The following is a 19,455-nucleotide window of genomic DNA, read 5'->3' on the forward strand; positions in this document are numbered from 1 at the left end:
AGCCCGCACTCAGCAACGAAGACCAAACACAGACAAAAATAAATAAATAAATAAGTTTATAAAAAGAAAGAAAGAAAGAAAAGGGCATTGGACTAGAATTCAGAAGATTTAGGTACTTCTGTTCCTTCTTCACCTTTTCTGGCCTCAATTACCTCCCTCATAAAGGAATGTGGCTTGACTACAGCCCTAGTCTTTGGGTGGCAATTTACAGTTTATCTTCTTTTGTATCAGTCTAATCCAGCCCCCTTCATTTCCCAGATGAGGAAACTGAGTCTCAGAGATGATATATAATTTAAGCCAAGATACTATACAATTAATTAATGACTAAGGTAAACGGAATCTTGGGATCTTGGGCCGGTGCGGACCAATGCTGACCTCTAAAAACATTCCCGGTTCTAAAATTCTTTAACCCGCCCAGTTAACAAAAGCAGAGGAAATAAAGAAAAGCCAGAAGAGAATTGACTTAACGGAAACAAAAACCAGCGGGAAGCTCGAGCTTTCCACGAATTACAAGTGAACTTCCTGTCCTGGGTAAACTTCCGGAATCAACAACAGGGAGGGCCAATCAGAACCTTCCTCCGGGAGCCAATGGGCGAGCACATTACAAAGAGCCAATCGCAGCGACGCTGTCACTGTTATGGTCCTGTCAGGGCGCCGGCGTTGTGGTTTCTGGGCGGCAGCCACCGAGAGGTCTTTGGTGGGGGACCCTCAGGGGCAGACCCCCGGCCAGCTGCGCTCGTCTCCGGCCTCGTTCCCATCCTACATTATCTCGGCTCGCGGGTCGCGCCGTCGGGCGCGCGTGCTGGTCGGCGCCGCGGCCGCCTTGGGGCCTGGGCCCAGCCACAGCCTCCTCCTCCGCCGCGGGCTCGGTGGGGCCGCGAGATGCAGCCGCCGGGCCCTCCCCCTGCGTATTCCCCCACTAACGGGGACTTCACCTTTGTCTCCTCAGCAGACGCGGAAGGTGAGACTGAGCCCCGGGAGGGTACGTCGCCCTGGGGGACGCCGGGTGGACGCGGCAGTGTCTTTCTGGGGCCGAGGCGGTTGTGGCCCGGTGGGGACGGGCAAGAAGCTGACCCATGGGGGACTCGAGCCCTCTGCTCCCGCCGGGCCTTCCGAGAGGCCCGAGTGGCCGAGGGTGGGGTGTGGGGAACTTTCCAAGTGACTCGGTCAGTTTCTGGTTTTCGCTACACCGTCTGGTGGCAGGTTTTTCTGGCGAACTTACCCACCTCGAGGGCACCCACGGGACCCCAAGATTTTATTTCTAAAGTGACTTGGCATTGCTCAGAAAGGGATGGTTAGATTGGCCGGGCTAGGTGTCAAAGAATGAGAACGAGGAACGAGAGCTTGTTGCTTTGTTATTTATCAGCACATAACTTTTTGCTGAAATTAAATCAGGCGCTGCAAATACTAACTTCCCTCGAGGAGTTTGTGGGTTTTATGGAACCTGGTATCTTGCCAACGTTAAAGTTTTCCTCCTATTTTATGATGTTTGACCTCAATATTCAGAGAAGTAGACCCAGATATATTTGGGAACACCCAGCTGGATTACAAGAAGTTTCAGTTGCTTTCCAGATTTCCTTATGTACTGTTTTGAGGAACCATTTGTGCTGGAGAGATTTTTCTACAGCACGGGAGAATTTGTTTTCCTCCTTTTCTCTGTACTTTACCAGACTCTTTGTAACTGAAATCTTTCTCTGCTACTTTTGTTAGACTTTGTATACCAGTATACCAGTAATTTTCCAGTGACCAGACTTAAGTGCTGGATATGGAAAAATAAGTTATACTTAACTACAGAAATTTCATTCTAGAGAAGGACCTAGTGTGTTTCCTGAGAACTCGAGTTTTGTAATGCATCAGTTAATATAGCTTGCTTTCCCTTTTTCTGTTTTGCTTTCCTCGTATTGGTTTTTGAATGGCGTTGTTTAAAAACAAAAATAGTACTGTAGTTTTGGTTATATTAAAATGCAAAATACAATTTTTATCATAGAGAACATAGCCGATACATTTAAATGTAATATGGAAATTTGGTGAAATATAGCAACCCAAAGTATTTTAGTTTGTTTCATCTACATTTGGTAGCCTAGTGCTTGGGGAGGAATAACCAACCGTAGTTTTCCAGACTTTAAGAAAAAATTGTCTGTATACACAAAAAATTGAGTATCACAACCTGATGTTTGTTCAGACTTATATATCTGTGTTTATAGTTCTAATACCCCCACTTCCTCCAGGAATTACCTTTCTTAAATATGCCTAAGAAATCTGACAATAATATAACAAGCTAATCCATTGACTCCATATATTAAACCAAGAAACCTGGAATAAGTAAAATCCGTAAGATTTATTCAGACTTCTCCGTATAGCCTCCAAGATTGTATAGACTCCCTGTATATCCAGGGATATACAGACAAGGATAGATATTTGTATAATACCCTCAAGATTATAACATTATACAGTTTAAATTTACAGTATTTTAAGCAAACAGCTTGTTTGATCTTTCTAAGAATCCTGCTGAGCTTTATTATTCCTGTGTGTTTTTTTTTTACATCTTTATTGGGGTATAATTGCTTTACAATGGTGTGTTAGTTTCTGCTTTATAACAAAGTGAATCAGTTATACATATACATATGTTCCCATATCTCTTCCCTCTTGTGTCTCCCTCCCTCCCACTCTCCCTATCCCACCCCTCCAGGCGGTCACAAAGCACCGAGCTAATATCCCTGTGCCTTGCGGCTGCTTCCCCCCAGCTATCTACCTTACGTTTGGTAGTGTATATATGTCCATGCCTCTCTCTTGCTTTGTCACAGCTCACCCTTCCCCCTCCCCATATCCTCAAGTCCGTTCTCCAGTAGGTCTGTGTCTTTATTCCTGTCTTACCCCTAGGTTGTTCATGACATTTTTTTCTTAAATTCCATATATATGTGTTAGCATACGGTATTTGTCTTTCTCTTTCTGACTTACTTCACTCTGTATGACAGACTCTAGGTCTAGTGAACCTGAGGCTTAGAGAAGTTCAGTAACCTCCACATGAAGGATCTGGAATTAAGAGCTAGCGTTCTCTTTCCTAAGATTTCTTTATACTAAACCATGATGCGTCTTACATATATTTTTGTAAACTGAATAGTGAATCTGAAGTATAGAGTCCTGGATTTGCATCCTGTCTTTACCAATTACTATCTTTGTGATGTTGGGCAAGTTACTTAATCTCTCTTAACCTCAGTTTTCGTATACATAAAATGAGAATAATAATACCCAAGTGCTCAAACATTTTGCAAATGCAAAGGGCTTAGTATACCTAGAAAAGTTAAGTGCTCAGTATTTGTTAGCAGTGTTGCTGCTGCTTTGGGTTTCATTATTAATTGGTGCCACGGTTATTTTTTTACTGTTCTCTAACATAAACATTTGACTCTGCAACACCAAGTTTCTTCTCTAGTTCCTAAGCCTGTCACGTGAATTCTTGCTTTTCCCCTCTTACGGTGTTTATCTAACCATGGATGTATTTAGCTTGTAGAGGTTTTATTGTATACCTTGCTTCTAGATTCTGTCCTAGTCTCTTTCTCAGTGATACTTATCGTTACTAATTTGTACATGTCCTTTGTTTTAAAATGTGCCTTGGTGTTTGTCTCCATATCTATTTGTATCAAGGTCCTCATGCTTAGAATGCTTTTCTCCTTCTTACCCCAAGATGAAACTTTTTTTTTTTTTTTTTTTTTTTTTTTGCGGTATGCGGGCCTCTCACTGTTGTGGCCCTCTCCCGTTGCGGAGCACAGGCTCTGGACGCGCAGGCTCAGTGGCCATGGCTCACGGGCCCAGCCGCTCCGCGGCATGTGGGATCCTCCTGGACTAGGGAACGAACCCGTGTCCCCTGCATTGGCAGGCGGACTCTCAACCACTGTGCCACCAGGGAAGCCCCCAAGATGAAACTTAAGGCTGAATTCAAATACTCCTTTCTTGCTGAAACTTTGCTTAACTGTTCCTCAGAAACGGAAATGTCCCTAATCTTTTCTATATCCCAGCACTTAGCACAGAACCCAGAATATTAACATCACAAAGTAATTGTTTGTTGAAGGAATAAATGATTTCTGCTTTCTTTTATCTCCTATGACATTGATACTTGGGACTATAAAACCTAGCACATTTTGGATGGTATAACTAAAAAGTTACTGGTTTAGAGCCAGAAGACTTCAGTTAAAGTTCTGACTCTTACAGAAGCTATGTGATATTGGCCAAGTTACATAGGTTCTATAAACTCACATTTTCATCCATAAAATGAAAATCACACTTATAAGAATATTGTGAAAATTACTTAAGGTAATGTGTATAAAAGCAAGGTCTATAAGTACAAGTTAAAAGAACGTAGACTAAAAAAAAAAAGAAGAACGTAGACTATGTGAATAAGCTAGTAAATGAATAACTAAATGAATAATGAAATCCAGACTTTATATTCAGTTCTGTGGTGTAAAGCTACATCCAAAAGCAGTAATGAAATGCATGTGTATAAATGCAAGAATGTACCACCGCAATGAGAAGCCCACGCACCACAACGAAGAGTAGTCCCTACTCACCACAACTAGAGAAAGCCCGTACATAGAAATGAAGACTAAACGCAGCCAAAAAAAAAAAAAAAAGTAATGATACCATTAAGTATAATATAGAAGTCTTTAAGACAGTCCTTTGACTTTACTTTGTATCACACAAATAAGTAGTTCCTTGCCTGCTTTATTTCCACAGACCAGCAGCATTGGGCATTACTGGGCTCTAGTAATGCAGAATCTGCCTTAATCATAATTTACATTTTGACAGGATCATCCTTAAGTGATTCATAAGCACATTAAAGCTTGAGAGGCACTGATTTAGAATATTATGAAAGATCAACAAAAAGAGGAAGTTTTTTATAGCTAGAAGATCAGGGACAGTTTAATATTGGTCATATTTTGCCAAAATTTGCAAGATAGGTAATGTTTTGTATATGTAGGATGGAGTATGTCCATATGCAAGGGACTGTATATGAGGAAGTCCCTAACCAAGAAATGGCTTAATAAGAATGGGATTTTAAAAAATTCATCATACATAATAAATGCTATAAAAAGGAGGTTCAGGAACTTCCCCAGTGGCTCAGTGGTTAAGAATCCGCCTGCCAACGCAGGGGACATGGGTTTGAGCCCTGGTCCGGGAAGATCCCACAAGCTGTGGAGCAACTAAGCTCGTGTGCCACAACTACTGAGCCTGCTCTCTAGAGCCCATGAGCCACAACTGCTGAGCCCACGTGCCACAACTACTGAAGCCCACGCACCTAGAGCCCGTGCTCCACAACAAGAGAAGCCACTGCAATGAGAGGCCCGTGCACCACAGTGAAGAGTAGCCCCCGCTTGCCACAACTAGAGAAAGCCCGCGCACAGCAACAAAGACCCAGTGCAGCCAAAAATAAATAAATAAATTAATTAATTGAAAAAAAAAGAGGTTCAAAGGTGGAAGTGGTTAACTGCAGGAAGGGATCAAGGAAGTCTTCCGAGACAGATGAGGTACATTTTGAAGGAAAAGGAGTTCTTCAGGTTGAAAAAAGGGAAGAGCATTCACTTATAAATTATGCAAATGCAATAATTGGTCGAAGCGGTCCCTGTATTTTATACTTCTCAATCTTCACAGACCTAAAACAATGCTGATTTAGACCATGAGCCCCTTGGGGTTAGAAGCTGTGTTTTACTGTCTACCAGTATCATACCCGCTGCCTAGCACAGAGCCTGGTATATAGCAGGAACTTAGTAAATGTTCGATGACTACATGATACTTTTTGATTAAGATAAAGGTGTTGTGCTGCTAGAACTGAAGCCAACACTAATTCAACAGAAGTCCAACAAGTAGTTGGAAAGGGCGTGAACAGAGACAACTAACCAAGAAAGATGATCTAAGCCACCCAATAGCCATTTTCCCGTCCTCATATTTTTCTCCCTCTAAAGATCATTTTATGTATATCAAAACATTCATCTTTTCTCCAAATCTTAAAGGAAACCTTTCTTCCTTTCTGAGGACAAGCCTCTACTAGTGCTTTTATTTGCATATCTTCTTGCCTCTTTTGGAACCTTTCTTTGTTTTTCTCCCTAGCATTTTTTATTTCTCCTCTGTTTCTTCCATCACTATCATCACTCACAGGTCCCCTCCTAATTGACAGAATTTTTAATTAAATCTACTACTTCCCTTTTTCCTTACTTTCACAGCTAAACTATCTCTTATTTCCTGTTTACTCAGCATCCAGCAATCCCTACCATTCTGCTGGAACTTGACTTGCTTCCTGTCATCTACAGAAGGACCTTCAGGAGTGTTTCCCAAAGGGGAAAGGTTGCATGACAAAAATTGGGTAAATAATGTGTTAAGCTAAGTTAAACCAGTTTCCTTAATGCAGAATTCCCAGAGCCTTTACTATGCCAATATTAGTTCTGAAACTCCAAATGGAGGTTGTAGTATGCAGGGTTTTCCAAACTTAGTGAATATCAAAAGCTTTTTGTGGAGGGCATCTCATAGGATCCAGATTCCACAGAACATGCATAAAGAAACACTTACCTATAAAGACAAGTTTAAAAATATTAGGGTTTTTTTGCCTGATATTTATTCTCTTAACACTTTGTCCCCAACCTATCTTCCACAACTTTTGAACTCTGTGCCATTTATAAGCCTTGGGCTTCCATGCCTTTGTCTCTGCCCTTTCTTTTCCTTGGAATGATTTCTTTATTATTTTTTTAAATTTTATTTCTTTTTTATTGAAGAATAGTTGATTTATAATGTTGTGCTAGTCTCTGCTGTACAGCAAAGTGACTCAGTTATACACATGTAGACATTCTTCTTTTTAATATTCTTTTCCATTATGGTTTATTACAGGTTATTGAATATAGTTCCCTGTGCTAGTAGGATATTGTTGTTTATCCATACTATATATAATAGTTTACATCTGCTAATCCCAAACTCCCAGTCCTTTTCTCCCTCCCCCCCTCCCCCTTGGCAACCAGTCTGTTCTCTGTGTCTGTGAGTCTGTTTTGTAGATAGGTTCATTTGTGCCATATTTTAGATTCCACATATAAGTGATATCATATAGTATTTGTGTTTCTCCTTCTGACTTACTCCACTTAGTATGATAATCTCTAGTTGTATCCATGTTGCTACAAATGGCATGATTTCATTCTTTTTTATGGCTGAGTAGTATTCCATTGTATATATGTACCTCATCTTCTTTATCCATTCATCTATCCATGGACATTTAGGTTGTTTCCATGTTTTGGCTGTTGTGAATAGTGCTGCTATGAACATAGGGGTGCATGTATCTTTTTTTAAAGATTTTTTAATGTGGACTATTTTTAAAGTCTTTATTGAATTTGTTACAATATTGTTTCGATTTTATGTTTTGTTTTTTTGGCCCCAAGGCATGTGGGATCTTAGCTCCTTGACCAGGGATCGAACCTGCACCCTCTGCATTGCAAGGCGAAGTCTTAACCACTGGACTGCCAGGGAAGTTCCAGCATGTATCTTTTTGAATTATAGTTTTGTGTGGATATATACCCAGGAGTGGGATTGCTGGATCATATGGTAATTCTATTTTTAGTTTTCTGAGGAACCTCCACACTGTTCCATAGTGGCTGCACCAACTTATATACCCACCAGCAGTGTAGGAGGGTTCCCTTGTCTCCACACTCTCTCCAGCATTTGTTATTTGTAGACTTTTTAATGATGGCCATTCTGACTGGTGTGAGGTGGTACCTCACTGTAGTTTTGATTTGCATTTCTCTAATAATTAGTGATGTTGAGCATCTTTTCATGTGCCTACTGGCCATCTGTATGTCTTCTTTGGAAAAGTGTCTATTAAGGTCTTCTGCCCATTTTTCAGTTGGGTTGTTTGTTTTTTTGATAGTGAGCCTCATGAGCTGTTTGTATATTTTGGAGATAAAGGCCTTGTTAGTCGCATCATTTGCAGATATTTTCTCCCATCTTTGGAATGATTTCTTATTCCTTCTCTGCTCATCCACTTATCTCTCATGGCCAGATTCCAGTTCTACTTCCACATAGCCTTCCTGACCACCTCTTTGATAGCTTAGGTCTCTTTATTCCTATGGCACCTATGATCTGTTGGCAATAGGCATTGTCGTTTACCTACAGAAGAGTGTGTTTTACAGTACTAGTAGGGTTTTGTATCATATTCAGCACTCCAAAAAGAAACCCTGTACCCATTTTCAGTCACTCTCTATTCCCTCCCTGCCTTCCAGTCCCTGGCAACCACTAATCTACTTTCTGTCTCTATCGATTTGCTTATTCTGGATATTTCATGTAAATGGGGTAATACAATATGTGACCTTCTGTGTCTGGTTTCTTTCACTCAGCATAATGCTTTCAAGGTTCATTCATGTTACAGCATGAATCAGTAACTCATTCCTTTTATGGCTGAATAAAATTCCATTGCTTGGATATACTGTCAGTTGGATTTTGAACTCCTTGAAGTATCTCACTTCTTTATATCACTTGCAGGGCATTATAGAAATAAGTAATCCTTAAATATTTATTGGTGGATTAATTAACCAATGTTGAAAGTGAGAAAGGTACTAAAGTGAAAATGACTTATTGTTTGTGATATAGTTCCTTTTGCCAAAGGCCAGAAACTTGTCTCTAGTCTCTCTCTCACTTTCTCATATTCAGTTGGTCATCAAATTATTTCAGAATAGTTCCAGAATAGCTATATAATTAATCTGTCCTTCCCTTTCTACTGACATTGCCTTAGTTCAAGTCCTTTCCATTTCTCATCTATACTTTTTGCTGACCATACTCCCTCCTCAAATCTCTCCCCCACTTAAATCAGTCCTCCACAGTGCAGCTAAGATTATGTTTACACAATGCAAATCTGATTTTGTATATTTACTTTTATTAATAACCTCTAATGTCTCTTCTTGATATAAGCTCTGTGGAGCTATTTGCCCTTATATTAATTAATTCATCCAACCAGCACACATTTGTTGGTTGCCTACTATGGGTCAGGCACTGTTATAGGTACTGGAGATACGTGTTCAAAACAAAACTACAGCAAACACACCTTAGTTCCTCCCATCAGCGAACTTACAGACATTATCCAAATAATCATACAAATACATTATTATAAATAGTGATAAATGTTATGAAGGAAGAGTCCAGGGGACTATGAAAGGAACCTAATCTAGTCAGGGAGATCATGGAAATTTTCTTTAAATAGGTATATCTGGGGGACTTCACTGGTGGTGCAGTGGTTGAGAGTCCGCCTGCCAATGCAAGGGGCATGGGTTCGAGCTCTTGTCCAGGAAGATCCCACATGCCGCAGAGCAGCTAAGCCTGTGCACCACAACTACTGAGCCCGCATGTCACAACTACTGAAGCCTGCTTGCCTAGAGCCCGTGCTCAGCAACAAGAGAAGCCACTGCAGTGAGAAGCCCTTGCACCACAAGGAAGAGTAGCCCCTGCTCGCCGTAACCAGAGAAAGCCCACACGCAGCAACGAAGACCCAGCACAGCCAAAAATAATAAATAAAATAAATAAATTTATATATTAAAAACAAAGTATATCTAGGAACTGAAGAATGGGTGGCATTTAATTATCTGAAGTTAGGGGAGACAGCCTGGTACAAAGTCCCTGAGGTACAAGGGATGCTGGTTCATTCACAGAACTGAGAGGCTTAATATGGCTAGAACATAGGGTCACGGTGGGTAGGGAGGCAGAAAATTGTTCTGGAGAAGTAGATAGGGCATGTAGAGATTGTTAGATTTGAGCTAAAAAAGTAGTGGGAGGCCACTGAAGGATTTTAAACGGGAGAGTGAAAGATTTGCATTTTAAAAATATTCTTCTGCCTATAGGTGAGAATGGATTGGAAAGAGAATGACTAGGGAGAGGAGTTAGTAGACCATTATAGTCATACAGACAGGAGATGTTAGTTTGCACGAGCATGGTGCAGGTGGTAGAAATGGAGAAAAGTGGGCAGGTTCAAAAAATATTTAGGGGTAAAAGTGATAGAATTTAGTTGTGGTTGAATGGTGTGGGGAGCATGTGAATGAAGGAAATTGTCAAGGATAATTAAACTTCTGGTTTACAGTGCTGGATGGGATTAGTGGTACTATTCACTGAAATAAGAAACTGGAGGAAGACCTTAACTATCAAGAATTCAGTTTTGGAATATTGAGTTTTAAATGCCTTTGAAATAACTACAACGTTAAAGTGACACTTGATTGTATAAGTCTACAGAAGAGGACTGGGCTCAATATATTGCTTTTTGAGCTCAGCCTTCCTCAGTGTTTTTACCTATTTTTATGGTCTGAATGTTTGTGTCCCCCAAAATTCATATGTTGAAATCCTAATGCCCAGTGGGGAAGTGGAGCCTTTGGGAGGTACTTAGGTCGTGAGGATGGGGCCCTCATAAATGGGATTAGTGCTCTTATAAAAAAGATTTCACAGATCTCCCTACCCGTTTCTGCCATGTGAGGGCACAAGGAGAAGTCAGCTAGCCAGAAGAGAGCCCTTTCCTGACCATGCTGACACCCTGACTTTAGACTTCCAACCTCCAGAACTGTGAGAAGCAAATTTCTATTGTTTATAAGCCACCCAGTCTATGGTATTTTGTTATATAGAAGCCTAAACAGACTAAGACACTCCTATATAAAAATGATAGTATATACAACTCATAATACTTTATTGTGATCAGTAATTTGTAGATATAATAATGCAATAATTTTTGTGTTAATAGGCTTTTTTGAGTAAACAATAATTTTCTGTTACTCTGTTAAGGTGTCCATTTAGCCTACTTTGTGTGACATTCTCCCTCCCCAGGAAAGATGTCACTTCTAATATAATTTAGTAGTGTTGATAGAGGAATCTTTAGTTTTTCCTCTTTAAAAGTTTCCTACTTGATTTTTAAAAAATTATATCCAGATAGATATTATCACAAGTATCTTCTGTACAATGTGCTCAAGAAGTACAATATATGATATATAATGGGTGCAAGAATAGCTTTTCTTCTGTGTTTGAAAATTGAAAATGACTTTTTAGTCAACCTTTCTTGGGAAGAAAACAAGGTAGTTAAGCAAGATTTATCTTTTAAAAAAATTAATCTATTTCTTTTCATAAATTTTAAACTTGTAAGGCATTACACAAATCCATAAGTGTGGTAAAATTGCATAGAACTATACACACATACACACAAATAAGTGCACTTAAAACTGGTAAAATCTGAATAAGGTCTATCAACTGTATCAGTGTCAGTGTCCTGGTTTTGATAGTACATATGATGGTATGGTACCATTGGGGGAAACAGGGTGAAGGGTGCATATAACCTCTGCAACTTCCTGTGAATCTATAATTATTTCAAAATAAAACTTAAAAGACTCATAAGGCAAATAAAAGAAATTTCTGTTAGATAACTGATTTATGCCAAAATGGGATTTGATTTTTCTAAAGGTAGGCTCAGGAGATGTAATTGATTTTAATTAATATTATGTGCAATATGAAAATTAACTGGCAATATTGAATAGTAAAGCTACTGAAATCGTAAACCAAAATGATATGAATAAAAATATAACCTAGGGGCTTCCCTGGTGGTGCAGTGGTTAAGAATCCGCCTGCCAATGCCTGGGACACAGGTTTGAGCCCTGATCTGGGAAGATCCCACATGCCGCGGAGCAACTAAGCCCGTGAGCCACAACTGCTGAGCCTGTGTGCCTAGAGCCCGTGCTCTGCAACAAGAGAAGCCACCGCAATGAGAAGCCTGTGCACCGCAACTAGAGAAGGCGCTTCCACACGCAGCAATGAAGACCCAGCACAGCGAAAAATAAATAAAAAATTAAAAAGTATATATATATATATATATATATATATATATATAACCTAGGACACAATTTTATACACGGCTTTAAAATTTTTTCTCATGGAGTAACATAATCAACTCCAATATAGGTCTAGCAATTATAAAATCATTATATACTTGTGTTGGTTTCTTGAGCTCTTTCATTGGCCTATATACGCATTAAAATGTTTTTATAACTAAAATGGAACAGTGGAATTTGTCCCTTTAGTATGAAACATGTGCTTGTTTTATTTTGTTGCACAATAGCCAATTCTGGTTTAGATTTAAGCACACATGGATTTCATTTCATTTTCATTCAGATAAAATGGAATTATTTTTGTCCTTGCTCTTGGTTGCTTGTTAAGTAAGAAAGCGCTTATTCATGTTATGTAAGAAGTTGGCAAGTACCAACAAAATGTTCATGTTCATTGCAGATTACTCTTCTTTCATAGAAATCTAGAACTTTTGTAGGGGCAGATCAGTAAATCTCACCCTGAGTATACTCTCATACTACACTGACTGAATTCTTCAAAGTGAAGTTCTCAGGCTGAGGAGAAGATTCAGAGAAAAGATCCCTCACCCAGTAATACACTTGAGTTGAAAGGGAGGGAAAATTACTATTGAAAGGGAGGGAAAATTACTATTAAGTGTTGTTCTGCAGTTTTTCCAGGTGGCTTTTAATAAAACTTGAAACTTACTTATATTCTTTCCTCACTCTGAACCCAAACAGTAGTGGAAACATTTTTAAGATTTCTTTCAAAGATTATTTCCTCTTAAAACCATTTACATTTATTATTATCTTTATGTTATTTTTTACTTAGAAAATGACAAGAAAAAAAAATGACAAGAATATTATAGCGTAGTAAGAAAGGATTAATTTAAGATTAGTGTTTTATAATTCTGGACACCTGTCCTAGAGTTGACGATCAAGCTAGCTGGTTCTTACCGTGGTTTAATGTAAGACAGTTGTGCTCCTGGAGTGACCACCCTCCCCCCTTTTTTTTTTTAATATTTCTCATTATTTTCCGACATTATTTTTTACCTGTTAGCATGATCACATGTTAGGCTAACTACTGAGTTGTTTTACTTTTCTGTTGCTTTTTTTTTTTGGCTGTACGCGGGCCTCTCACTGTTGTGGCCTCTCCCGTTGTGGAGCACAAGCTCCGGACGCGCAGGCTCAGCGGCCATGGCTCACCAGGGAAGCCCTTCTGTTGCTTTATTTTTTTAATTTTTTTTGCGGTACGCGGGCCTCTCACTGCTGCGGCCTCTCCCTTTGCGGAGCACAGGCTCCGGACGCACAGGCCCAGCGGCCATGGCTCACAGGCGCAGCCGTTACGCAGCACGTGCGGGGCACGAACCCGCGTCCCCTGCATGGGCAGGCGGACTCTCAACCACTGCGCCACCAGGGAAGCCCAGTTGCTTTATTTTTAACACATGTAATTGTGTTTTGGGGGAACTGGATGATTTGTCAGACTGCTGTTTCTAGCATTCTCCTACATATGTCCATGGTATTTTCCTTCTTTGCATAGAATGGAAAACACTACAAAATTATAAGCTAAAGGTGTCTTTTTGAGGTTCTACATCCCTGCTATGAAAAACTCCTAAACATATACAATTCTTTCTCACAGCACTCCTTAGCACTATAATTTATATATCCTTTTTTAGCTAGTTAAGGACTTTAACTGCAGTCTTTTCTAGAGGCCAGGAAACAGTTGTTAAGGTCCTTTCCTGCCTTATAATTCCAAAACCTTTAATGTCACTGCTATACTAATGACTTCCTGATCTAAGTTTTCCTCTTGTTAAATCAAGAAAGGCACTCTTTGTACCTGTTGGAAGTAGAATTTTAGTTAAGTTTCAACTCTTTCATTTTCAACTTAGAGTAAGACAAGCAGAAAGTAATTTTGAGAGAATATTTTAATCAGAAGATTCTATGGCAATTAGCATCTGTAGGGACTATTTTTAAGCTTTAAGTAGGGAAGGACAGTGAATTCAAAAGTACTTGCATTTTATCTCTAGCTGAATAAACTAAACTAAAAGCTTTTTAGAATCATGTAATGTTAAACCTGGAAAGAACTTTGAATGGGAAACTGGAGACCAGAAGGCATTAATGATTTGCTGTATTAATTAGTAGCTTAGCTAGGACTTAGCTTCAGAATGCAAACTTTATTATAATTAATTGCAGGAGTTGTCAGAACCAGATCATTATGTGACTCATAATTGATCCACTCACTGATTGAAGTTTAAGCCAAAATTTTTTAATGGCAGTTCTCAAAAGCTAACCTAGAATTTAGGGTAATGTGCAAATTAAGCTCTTCCTTCTACTGTATAGGATCTCCAGGAAAGGAGAGTCTGTGTTGAGTGTTGTGGTTTGCTGTTGCCGAAATTGTTTTCTAAAGTATCACTCCAGTCTTTTGACTTCTAGTTAACAACATTGATGGTTGTTTACTAGTGCATGTTGTCTGGTCCTACAAATGTGTTTTTTTATTAATTCCTGTATGACCTCAAGCAAGTCCTTTACTATTCCCAATTTTTTTTCGACCAGAAATTTTGACATATGTACTACTGTGATTATCTGTAACCTCTAAGGCACTGGTACAGACTGTGAGTGGAATTTATTTTGTAATGTGGATAACAGAGTCTCTTCACTGCTTTTTTTTTTATCTATGTAAATTTATTTATTTATTTTTGGCTGCGTTGGGTCTTTGTTGCTGCACGCGGGCTTTCTCTAGTTGCGGCAAGCGGGGGCTACTCTTTGTTGTGGTGTGCAGGCTTCTTATTGCGGTGCCTTCTCTTGTTGCAGAGCATGGGCTCTAGGCATGCGGGCTTCAGTAGTTGTGGCATGCGGGCTCAGTAGTTGTGGTGCACGGGCTCTAGAGCGCAGGCTCAGTAGTTGTGACGCACGGGCTTAGTTGCTCCGCAGCATGTGGGATCTTCCTGGACCAGGACTCGAACCCGTGTCCCCTGCATTGGCAGGCAGATTCTTAACCACTGCACCACCAGGGAAGCCCTTCAATGCTTTTTAGAATTGACCTAAAAAAACCCAACAACCTTTATTTTGCCAAAACTAAAGATAAATGATGTAATTATATAAAGAAAAAAGTTAGCTGAAATAGTAGGAAACTCTTACTAGTCAGGTTTATCCAAAACTAAGCATTAATATATGAGGCACTTAGCATAGATATTTAGTTTTAAAAGAAATAATGTATGAATAAATATATGAAAAAGTAAGGGACGTTATCTGCGGTTTTCCTTTAGCAAATGATTATGTCTAATGGTTTGTATATATAAATATGTAATGCCTTTAAAGAGAATTTATACATCACTTTGTTCTGAAGCACATAATGTACATAATAATGAAGGGACTCCAAAATGATATCCTGTTGGGAGTTCCTGGGGGTCCAGTGGTTAGGACTCCGTGCTTTTGCTGCCGGGCCTGGGTTCAGTCCCTGGTCGGGGAACTAAGATCCCACAAGCCTCGCAGTGCAGCCAAAACCATACCAAACCCAACCAAACAAACAAAAAAAACAAAGTGATATCCTGTAATATATTTTGTATATATCTTCCATTTAAATTTTAAAGTTATAGTTATAAGTCTAGATTCTGGTACAAGGCTAGCTAGTTAGATGTGAAACCTTTCATGTGAATTCACCTCTCTTGTTTTCGTTTTCTTGTTGTAAAAATAAAAAGTGGTTTTTAGATATCATTACTGAAAAAAAATTCAACTGAGTAACTTTTAAAGATTTTATTGGCTTATTCAGTGATACATGAAATGGGCAGCATTCCAATCTGCAGGTAGAAAGGAGCTCTGAGGAGCTGTACAAAATGAAAGACTTTAGGCAGAAGGAAGTGGGACAAGGAAGTTATACTAGCTAAAAGTGGATTAGTTATGGCAAGGTCACTTTCCTTTAGGAGATTGCAGGGGTCTGTCAGGCACATTACTTCACTAGTGCTGACCAGGTGATTCCTGATTCACTAGTTTAAGGTTCTGTTTCTGGGAGAGGCCAAAACTGTAATTAAGTCTTGGTTTGGTGACATGAGACTTAGCATAAGTGACTCCATTTTGGGCCTGCTGTCTTGTTTTTATCACTGTCAACTATAAAATACAAAGATTGTATACAGTAGCAGATGTTCATATGTAGAGATCTTCAAGTGATAATTATTTAGTTGGATATATACTCGTGTTGGTTAGGATTCACACATTTTACCTTGGTTTATAGTTTGTCCTCTTTTCTCCTTAGATCTCAGTGGTTCAATAGCATCCCCAGATGTCAAGTTAAACCTTGGTGGAGATTTTATCAAAGAGTCTACAGCTACTACATTTCTGAGACAAAGAGGATATGGCTGGCTTTTGGAAGTTGAAGATGATGACCCTGAAGATAACAAGCCACTCTTGTATGTAAAAATAAATATATATTTTTTGGTTTTTAGAGCTAGTCTGTGGAATGATTGTATTTTTTCATATTATTTAAGACAGGTATAGAAAATCTTAACCTTTTTGGTCAAAAGTTTTAGCTATTTTCAGTTTTACTATTATAGTTGACCCTTGAACAACACAGGTTTGAACTGTGTAGGTCTTCTTGTACATAGATTATTTTTAATACATACATTGGGAATTTTTTTTGAGTTTGCAACAATGTGAAAAAACTCGCAGACGAACCATGTAGCCTAGAAGTATCGAAAAAATTAAGAAAAAGGTATGTCATGAATGCAGAAAGTATATGTAGATGTACATGTAACATATAAAATATATGTTAATCAACTGTTTATGTGATTGGGAAGGCTTCTAGTCAACAGTAGGCTTTTAGTTAAGTTTTGGGGGAGTCAAAATTATATGTGGATCTTTGAGGGTGGTACCCATAACCCCCACGTTGTTCAAGGTCAACTGTAACTAGTAAAACTGAAATAATGAGAGAATATTTTTAACCTACTGAATGGCAAAAGTTAAAAGAATCATAATCCTATATCACACACAAATATACTCCAAACTGTTAGGACTTACCTGGGTCTATAGATATCTGAAGTGAACATACAATGTAAGTAAAAAAGCAAGGTGCTTGGGTGCGTGCTGTGGAAGTTCAGTTTAAGATTTCCAAAAAGATTACCCCTCCAAACTCTCTCCTATGTAGAAATTCTAGAGCTACCACTGGGAGGACTATAGGGATACTTTCACTTTCTTCATAGTACTTGAAAATTTTTAAGTGATTATGTATCACTTGGGGAAAAAAGGTGAAGAATTTAACAATTTTGGGAAGAAGAACCTATAGCTTTGTAAAATCAAGGTATTACCAAGTTATTCTCTGTAGTAATTACTGGTAGATCAAGTGCTAAAATATCCTGTTTCTTAACTGTTAATATACCGAATTTCATCAAATCTAAGATGGTATGGATTATAAGATGCAGTTATTTCACGTTTATTGATAAAACAGAAAAAGTACCTAAGACTGCATAAAGCTAGGACATCAAAGGGGCTATCTTATCTCCTTAGTGTAAGGATAAATGAGAAATAACCTACCATACAAAGAGAGACAGCAAGGAAGTTTGCTTGTCTGTTTGGCACTGGGTGGGGTGTTGGAAGAAAAAGTGTCTGTGAGAATATAGGATTGCAGTCTGATTTTTCAGTACGGTCCCAAAAAGTCTCAAGCAGAGAATTTTATTTAAAGTCCCAAGTTGATAGTGCCTCCAGGAGACTGGCAAAAGGAAAGGGAGATCTTGGAAGCACTTGGCTTCACTCCAGACTGACAGCAGTTGTAAGACACCAGCTATTGTGAGATGCATCCCAACTTTAGAGATGTTGAAATGATAAAAATGTTCATCATGGAACCAGTGAAATGTGGTACTTCAAATGCAAATGTTTTGTTGATCTGTGGTGACTGTAATGTTATATTTAAACTTTTCTTAAATTCTGCTGCAACTGTCTCAGTATTCAGAAGTGTGTGCTTTTTAAGAATTCTTATTTTAAAATTATAGGGAAGAATTGGATATCGACCTAAAGGATATTTACTACAAAATTCGATGTGTTTTGATGCCAATGCCATCACTTGGTTTTAATAGGCAAGTGGTGAGAGACAATCCTGACTTTTGGGGTCCTCTGGCTGTTGTTCTTTTCTTTTCCATGATATCATTATATGGACAGTTTAGGGTAAGTATATCTTACTTTTCACAAATTCTAAATAGTTTAAGAGTTTTAAAATTGAAAATAGCCAAATATTAACTGTAGTACTTCATGTTTGAGAAATGCTTTAGCTTTACCCATTATTTCTCACTTGTTTATCCCTACAAGCTGTTCTTAATTAAATAAGTGGGGAGTGCCTTGGATTAATGATTTCCAAACTCTTCTACATCATCATTCTCATAAAAAGTATTAGTATTTGTATGGCAAGTGGGTAGAATGGTTGGGACTGATCCCAGCTGCCCATACCCTTTCTGATTTCTCCAAAGGATAAAGAGTTTGAAACACAATACTCATCTTCTTATCTTTTATTCATTTTTAGTTCTGTTTTTTAAAGTAAGCTTCTTAATAAATGATGACAAGAATTCCATCCGTTTTTGTTTTTATATAATACTTTGTCCTATTCTCAGAGGCTTTATCTCTATCATCAAAATACGGCACATGCATATCATTCCCTCATCCCTAGTTTAAGGCTTTAGGGGAGTAAAAAATAACTCTTTACCACAGAGTGATTTGGAAATGAATTAGTTTCCTTTTGTACTATAACATATTTCCACAAGTTTAGTGGCTTAAAACAATGCAGATTTATTCTTTGACAGTTCTGAAAGTCAGAAACCCAAATTGAGTCTTAAAGGGCTAAAATCAAAATGTCAGCAGGGCTGGTTCTTCTGGAGGCTCCGGGACAGTCTGTTGCTTGCCTCTTCCCATATCTGGAGGCTGCCAACATTCCTTGACTTCTGGCTGCATCACTGCAATCTGTTTCCATTTGTCACATTGCCTTCTCTACTGTAGTCAAATATCCCTCTGCCTCCTTTTTTAAAGGACAGTTGTGATTACATTTAGTGCTCACCAGATAATCCAGAGTGTTCTCTCCATAGCAAGACCCTTAACGTTATATAATACTGGTCCTATTAATATTTACCTTGGATCAGTAGTTCATATCAAGTATTCTGTTGCAAGTATAAGGACCATTGAAGAAGTTGAATGGGGGTCTGGTTTCCTACCCACCACCAACCCTTCATGTAGAACATCTCTATATAAATTTTATCTATTTTGTATAATCTTTCATTTGAACAAAGTGTTCTAAGGCTAAAAACAGAAGATTCTTATCTCCATAGAATGTTTCTTTGTCATTACTTAATCATTCATTTATTTTTGTCAGTATGGACTCATGGATATTTATTTTATTTTCTGGACTATAATACAGTACTGTCATTTATTTTATTGCTCAGATTGTTGCAGTTTTAGCCATTGGGAGCGCCTTCAGGTTAGCTTCTGTATCCTTTTGACATATCCCCATCTTTTTTGAGTACTTCCTTTCTTTCTGACTCCACAGAGTGTTCTGGGCTCACCTTTTATTGTCCCTGTCCCAGCCCAGAATCAGTCATTTTTCTAGGGAGTCCTAGTGCCTTTTGGGGAATATTTAGAAACCAGGATCTGGGCAATAAGTGTG

General features: G+C 38.7%; 1 protein-coding gene across 1 annotated transcript in view; it reads left to right on the forward strand.

Annotated features, from left to right (window-relative positions):
* Positions 1-637: 637 nt before the first annotated feature.
* YIPF4 (Yip1 domain family member 4) overlaps positions 638-19,455 on the forward strand; it is a 28,170-nt gene continuing 9,352 nt past the window's right edge. The window contains exons 1-3 of the mRNA XM_032653046.1: positions 638-961; positions 16,072-16,225; positions 17,801-17,972. Of these exons, the coding sequence (XP_032508937.1) occupies positions 883-961; positions 16,072-16,225; positions 17,801-17,972 (405 nt within the window). The 5' untranslated portion in view covers positions 638-882. The remainder of the gene's footprint in view (positions 962-16,071; positions 16,226-17,800; positions 17,973-19,455) is intronic.

This window comes from Phocoena sinus, chromosome 13, assembly GCF_008692025.1.
Source record: "Phocoena sinus isolate mPhoSin1 chromosome 13, mPhoSin1.pri, whole genome shotgun sequence".
Classification (NCBI taxonomy): domain Eukaryota; kingdom Metazoa; phylum Chordata; class Mammalia; order Artiodactyla; family Phocoenidae; genus Phocoena; species Phocoena sinus.